At 59.5% G+C, this 6,491-nt stretch overlaps 1 protein-coding gene across 2 annotated transcripts in view; it reads right to left on the bottom strand.

Annotated features, from left to right (window-relative positions):
- Nucleotides 1-15: 15 nt before the first annotated feature.
- The window catches only part of TMEM120A (transmembrane protein 120A), a 7,371-nt gene continuing 895 nt past the window's right edge, over nucleotides 16-6,491 (bottom strand). For both annotated transcript variants that reach the window (XM_035900641.1, XM_035900642.1), the window contains exons 2-11: nucleotides 6,080-6,196; nucleotides 5,525-5,584; nucleotides 4,720-4,815; nucleotides 4,323-4,412; nucleotides 3,858-3,923; nucleotides 3,196-3,257; nucleotides 2,886-2,978; nucleotides 2,130-2,194; nucleotides 1,542-1,610; nucleotides 16-1,453 (exon numbers count right to left, since the gene is read on the bottom strand). In XM_035900641.1, the coding sequence (XP_035756534.1) occupies nucleotides 1,340-1,453; nucleotides 1,542-1,610; nucleotides 2,130-2,194; nucleotides 2,886-2,978; nucleotides 3,196-3,257; nucleotides 3,858-3,923; nucleotides 4,323-4,412; nucleotides 4,720-4,815; nucleotides 5,525-5,584; nucleotides 6,080-6,196 (832 nt within the window). In that variant the 3' untranslated portion in view covers nucleotides 16-1,339. The remainder of the gene's footprint in view (nucleotides 1,454-1,541; nucleotides 1,611-2,129; nucleotides 2,195-2,885; nucleotides 2,979-3,195; nucleotides 3,258-3,857; nucleotides 3,924-4,322; nucleotides 4,413-4,719; nucleotides 4,816-5,524; nucleotides 5,585-6,079; nucleotides 6,197-6,491) is intronic.

The following is a 6,491-nucleotide window of genomic DNA, read 5'->3' as shown; positions in this document are numbered from 1 at the left end:
AAAAAAACTTTCAGGCTGTCTAATGACTGTAAATTATTTAAATACACTTGCCCCTTGGAATACAAATACTGTTTCTGTAGTTTGCTTACTGCCCTCTCTCTGCTCTGCCAGAGGGAAGAGGGAGGCAGGAGGAGCAATGGCTGCTACCCAGGAGGAAACCTGGGGAAGCAGGCAGCAGCTCTGGGTTTAGGCTGAGCTGGAGCCCCTACCCTGGGGTGCTGAGCCCTGGCGGGGGGGGTGAGGGTGACAGCAGGGGAGGGATGGCTCTGGACTGAGGCACCGCTGTGCTGGAGGTGGTTTGGTTCCCAGCACTTCAGGAGTTCCTGGTGGCAGTACAGGGCTTCTCTTCCCTCAGTCTGCAGGGATGCTGGGCTCTGCTTGGCTTGTTGGGTGGCTGAAGCTCTGGCTGCAGCCTGGGGGCAGGCCAGGAGAAAACCACGGGAGGGAGCTCGCAGCACTGCCCTCCTGTCCCCACAGGCTGGTGTGGGGACACTTGGAGGTGGCTTTTCTTCCCTCCCCCTGATGTGTTGGGGGCCTGCTGCACCAAATCTGCAGAGCAGAGCATGCAAGCTGTTCCGAAGCAGCACCCTCCCTTTATTTTTACATGTGCATCCCACAGAGCTGCGAGACCAGGGTGCTGTTTGTGCAGCTCTGGCATGAAGCCTGGTTTAGGCTCGTGGTGCTCCCATGCCTCCAGTGGCACAGCTCCTGCACCTCAGCCCTCTGCCCTGCTGCTTGAAGGCAAAGGAGGAACCAGGACATGACAGACCCTGGAAGCCAGCACTTGTGCATGGCCTCCAGCTGCCCTTGAAAGCACCAAGGGCTGCTGGGGCAGCCAGGGATGTGCTTGCATGTGAGGGCTGCTCTACCTCTGCCTTCAGTGTGGGGGGGCTGCCCTGCCTGTGGGGATGGGGTGAGCACTGACCACCCCAGGAGCTGTGTTGGAGGCAGCCATCAGCCCTGGACCCTGCCTTGTCCCAAGGGAGTTGATGGAAGCTGGGCTCCTCAGGCTGCCCCCTGCCTGCAGCAGGGTGGGAATTTGCAGAGCTGGCCTTGACCCCGGAGAACCATTCTGGTAACTGTCTTCAGGGCAGAGGGAAGGAAGGGGAGCAGCTGCCCCATGCACCCTGTGCTCCGGGAGGAATCAGGCAGATGGGACAGCAGTTGCAGGGATCCAGCACCGCAGGGAACACATGGTCTATTCATGAGCAGGCCCCGAGTTCTGTCCCACACCCAGGGCTCCAAGGAAGGGTGAGACACCAGAGTCTGGACGGCATCGAGGGGATGGGAGATAGAGCCGGTGGGGAGAAACAGTCCTGGCCCCCACACTACTCCCACTTCAATTCCGCTTTGTGTCTTTGTTCTTGTTCTGAAACTTCTGGTGGACAACGCGGAGGGTGGTGAAAAAGTTCCCCAGGAAGAGGATGAAGAAGGGGAGGCCACACATGAGGACCTGGGGGAGCCACAGAGGTACAAGTCAGCAGGAGGGGCCTGCCTGGGGCATCCCCCTCCCCAGGGCAGCCACCTGAGAGCCCCCTTACCTGCCACTCCTTGCATTCTGGGTGCTGGATCATGCGGAAGAGGGTGACGGCATTGTAGAGCTGCCAGAACTGCAGGAGAGAGATATTTAAGGGAGTTTCTGCTTTCAGAGGCTCATCCAGTTGCTTCCTCTGGGCACAAACCCTACGCAGACCTGGCATGAGGCCAGCCTGCCCCAGCACGCAGTGAGAGCCCCCTCCAGGCTCAGGGCCAGAGGACCCCAGTTTGGGTCATCTCCCCTTTTCTTGTCACCTTCTGGAGCCCAGCAGTCAGGAGGGAGCCTCAGACCAGCCAACTGCTCCTGGCCATTGGCCTAAATGATCTGACCAAGGAAGATCACGTGAGCACTTGGCAGAACTACCCCAGGTCCTCCCCATCGTGCTAGCAGAGTTGTAGAGGTGGTGGGTGCTTTGCGGGGGCGGGAGCTCAGCACTTCTTGAAAGCCTTTCCCTGCCCCTGGCATCTGTATGGCATGGCTCCAGCAGCCTGCAGGGACCTGTGCAACACCCAGGCTGCCAAGTGCAGCCGAGAACACGGCACCATCCGCTCTGGCCTCTTGCAGGTCCCCACAAGGATCGGTGTGCACTCACCTGCCCAAAGAAGAGGAAGGGAAGCAGGAACGTGAGGCCTCTCCACATCCAGGATTGGAATCCCTCTGCAAAGGATGAAGTTTGCATGAAGATCCGAGAACACGCTGTCTGGGGGACCGGAGAGAGCCCAGCTCCCGAGGTCTCGGGCAGGGAGGTTTAGTGGCCACCCCATGCCTGTCTGAGAGGGTCCTGCCGGGCTAACACAGCCTTGCTGGGGGCACCTGTACTCACAGGGAGGACTGTGGCAGGGATTCCTAGCCCGAGGCTAACGTGGGCCTCTGGAGGAAGCTGCCAGCCCTCAGCCCAAGCACTGGGGAGGTGACAGCCCACAAGTTCATGGGGTGTTGAGGGGAGGCTTTCTGTCCATGAAGCAGCTTCCTGGGGGAAGCCTGGATGCCAGGAGCCACATCTGCTGCTACCTTGAACCCCGAGGGAGCCAGCCATGGGCCAGCGGCCCCAGGAGAGCAAGAGGAAGGGGGTATCCAGCCTATGGGCTGCTGCCGCCCCATGGGAGATGCTGCTTTCAGAGCTTCGGCCTTATTTGTAGCTTTTGCCATCTCTGCCACTGATAAACCGCAGTCAAACTAACCTCGAAACAAAAATAACTGTCACCATCGCCTTTAACAGAAACCACAGCTCCCAGTTAGCTGAGCAACAGTCTGGTGCTGGGAGGGAGGTGGCTAGCAGCCATGGACCCTGCGGCAACAGCAGGTCCAGCTGGACTGGGACAAGCGGTAAGGGAAGGTCCCGGCTTACCCACAGTCAGGTCCATGTTGTGCCTCTCGCCCAGCGCTCGCAGCCGGTACAAGCACCCGCTCTGATAGTAGTACTGGAGGAACTGCACGAAGCCTGCAAGGAGAGCGTGGCTCCCGTCAGCCCCGGCCCCCAGGCAACACTGTGCACAAAGACTGTCCCAGCACCAGGGTGGTGGAAAGAGGCCGAGGGGAAAACCCAGGTGAGCAGAGCTGGGAGCAGCCACAGCCGGGTCTCCACGTGTCGCAGAACCGGGCAGGCACGCTCGGCTCCCGAGGCCAGCCGTGGTGCCAGCCCCGGTGGCAGCACTTACTCTGGTACATGGAGAAGGAGAGGAACTGGTTCCTGAACATCTGGTACATGAGTCCATCCGGCCTGTGGAGAGATGATGCTGGCTGGGGGACGCAGCCAGCCCTGCTTGCCACACAGACGGGGTAGCAGCACTCTGCCTCGCCCCGGCTCCCACCAAAACAGGGATTTGAGACAGCCCTTCTGCAAGAATTGCAATGCAGGGGATGGCGTTTCCTAGCCCAGGGACCCCGCCTGCGCTGCTGTGCAAAGGTACTGGTGGCTGCTTTGTTTGGGGTGCTTGTGCCCGGAGAGGAACGTGGGGAGTTGACTGTTAGACAGCAACATCCACAGAGCAGGACTGCGGTCGTGGGTTAGGGCGGTGAATCATAGAATCGTTCAGGTTGGAAATGACCTTTAAGATCATCATAACCCTGCCAAATCCACCACTAAGCCATGTCCCTAAGCACCTCCTCTGCCTGGCTTTTAAATACCCCCAGGGATGGGGACTCAGCCACTCCACCAGGCAGCCCGTCCCAGTGCTTGACAACCCTTTTGGTGAAGAAATTTTTCCTGATGTCCAATGTAAACCTCCCCTGGTGCAGGCGATGGCCCCTTCACCTGAGCTGGCTGCAGCCCAAGCAGACCAGGGTCTCTACAGCCGAGAGGCAGGGGATGCAGACTTACCATGTCAGCATGACACCCGAGAGGAAGGTGGAGACATAGTGATGGAAAACCCACCAGCCTTTGATTCTGGAAAGCAGACACAGAGCTGTCAGGTCTTGAGCACAAATCAAGACCCAAGCACGCACCAGGAGAGCAGTGGCAGCCCATGCCAGCCACCCTCCAGCTCCCAGGGCAAGGCGAGGGGCAGGGCTGGTTACAAAAGGCCATGCGTGGAGCAGGATCCAGCACCTCTGGCTCAGGTGGCACCCAGGGGCTGGGGCTGCTCCACCTTCCCGCCCCGCCTCTGCATGGGGGTTCCTCCCGTCCCACTCCTACAGCTCATCACCGGGGTTTGCTACACACCCTAAGTGGGAGGCAGCTGCTCCCTTGGGAAGCACAAAGCTACGCGATGGTTCCCAACTCCCCAGCCTTGCAGAGAAGGACCGCCTCGCTGCACACCCCCCTCCCCGAGCCCAAGGGACTCACTTGGATCCGTTGTTGATCAAGATGCTCTCTCGGATGGTGAGGGTGCAGTAGTACCACACCAGGAGGAAGTTAAAGACAGCATCTGTCACCCTGGTGGGAAGCAAAGCGGGATGTAAAGGCAGCAGCAGAACCAGTGCCCCTGTGCTGGGGACACAGGAGCAGAGGCAGCCATCGCTGCAGGATGCCCACCCACCCTGTGAGCAGGGAGACCGGCTTCTCCACCATCCAAAGTGGCCACAGCGAGACCACAGAAGCCACAAAAGCCACCCCACCTCCCAGGCAGTGGCCAGAGCCTTTGTCAGGATCTCCTCTTCAGCTCTGGACCTTTTGGGGTGGGAGAGAAGGACACAGGGGGCCCTGGGAGGAGATCTCTGCCCAGCATCCAAGCCAGACTCACCTGGAGTTGAGAAGGAAGCGACAGGAGAAGGACACGATGAGCAAGATGATGGTGAGGTAGAGCTTGAACTTCTCATACTCATCTTTATAGGCAAACCTGCAGGGAAGCACAAGGACAGGCTTGGAGCAAGGTCGCTGCTGGAAGTCTCTGCCCTCCCATCCCACCTGGCTGGACAAAAGCAATGCTCCATTGCGAACCTGCAGGACATGCTCAGGAAAAACCTCATCCCCTGGGTATTTCTGAGAACGGAGCACACCAGGCTACTTTCACCCAGGTGAGGCAGCTTCATGCCCCCCATGCCAACCTGGCGGGTGGCCCAGAGGGCTCGGGGAAGCTGGGCAGGTTGGCGTCTGCCCAGCTCTTCAAGGGGATCCCTGGGGAACTGAGGGAGGACACGGACTCCTGGCTGGGCATTAGTGTCCCAGTGTGTGGGGAGCTCTTGTGGGCCAAAATTTGCCATTGGTGTTTCCCAAGGGAAGAGGAGAGGGCTCGCCAGCGGCTGCACAGGTCTGTCTCTCCTAGAAGTCCCTAACACAGGGGAAACTTGGAGACAGCTTTGGTGGAGGATTCTATTTAGCTTGTCCATCCCAGCCTGGTGGCAGGAGCACGAGGGGGAGTCAAGGACTCAGCTGATTCTGGGAAAGGAAGCAGGGGACAGCCTGGGAAGGGAATCTGCACCAGGCGGGTCAAGCCAGCCACGCGTCCGCACGGCGGCAGCTCTGCCCGGGAGGAGTTGCTGTTTCCTGGTGAGAAGGGGAGATCCCAAGCCGGGCAAAGCAGAGGGCAGCAGCGGCGAGGGCCGTACTTGGCCTGCTTGCTGAGCAGCGTGACGTTCACGTTCCCAAGCACCAGACTCAGGTACAACCTGGGGAGAGAGCAGAGACGTTAGGACGGGCCCGGGAGCTGGCAGCGCTGCTGGAGAGGAGAGGCAGAGCCCTCCCCTCTCGTGCCGCCGCTGAGGCTGTGAGGCCAGGAATGAGCCCCCCCGGCTGTTTTTTCCACTCAGAGCTGCCAGGCGGCGTGACTGGCACAAACCCTCTGGCATCTCCTCCCAAGGGCAGGGGCACAGGCAGCCGAGCACACCCCCCACCTCCCGCAGGCACCGGGGTGTTTGTCAGGTTCCTCCCCCCAGCACAGCCACCGTTCAAGGGCGGGTGAAGGCCATGAGCAGGCAGAGCGAAGGGGGACGAGGGCAGCACTGCAGAGGCTCAGCCTGGCTCCTGCCAAGGCATCCTCTGGGCAGCGTGGCCATGCCACCACCGGGAGCAGGGTGACAGCAGCTTCGTGCCTTGCAGCGTTACAGCCACAGGGAGATGGAGGGAGGACCTGGTGTTTCACCCAGAGCCAAGGCACATCTTACCCGTTCTTCTTTGGCAGATAGGCCTCCATCTCAAAGAAAACATTCTGCCTCTCTTTTATTAGGTTCTGGGTCTCTTGGATGGACGACTCCTGCTCGGGGCTCATGTGGGCTTTGCATCTGGGGAGAAAACGCAGGTGCTGGCATCAGGATGGGCTCCGAACCAGTCAGCACGTGCTGGCATTTGGTACAGGGCTGTCTCAGGCAAGGACAGGGAGGATGGACTGGAAGCAAGTCCACAACTCCATCTGCAGGGTGAGCTCCTCTGTCTGGCTGGGATGTTGCTCAAGAATTTAAAAGACATCTAGAAGTGGTGTTTAGGGACATGGTTTAGTGGTGGGATGGCAGGGTTAGGTTAACGGTTGGACTTGATGATCTTAAAGGCCTTTTCCAACCTGAATAATTCTGTGATTCT

The sequence above is a fragment of the Egretta garzetta genome, unplaced genomic scaffold (assembly GCF_000687185.1).
Source record: "Egretta garzetta isolate BGI_Z169 unplaced genomic scaffold, ASM68718v1 scaffold108, whole genome shotgun sequence".
In the NCBI taxonomy this organism is placed as follows: domain Eukaryota; kingdom Metazoa; phylum Chordata; class Aves; order Pelecaniformes; family Ardeidae; genus Egretta; species Egretta garzetta.
This window is presented reverse-complemented; position numbering and strand designations above follow the sequence as displayed.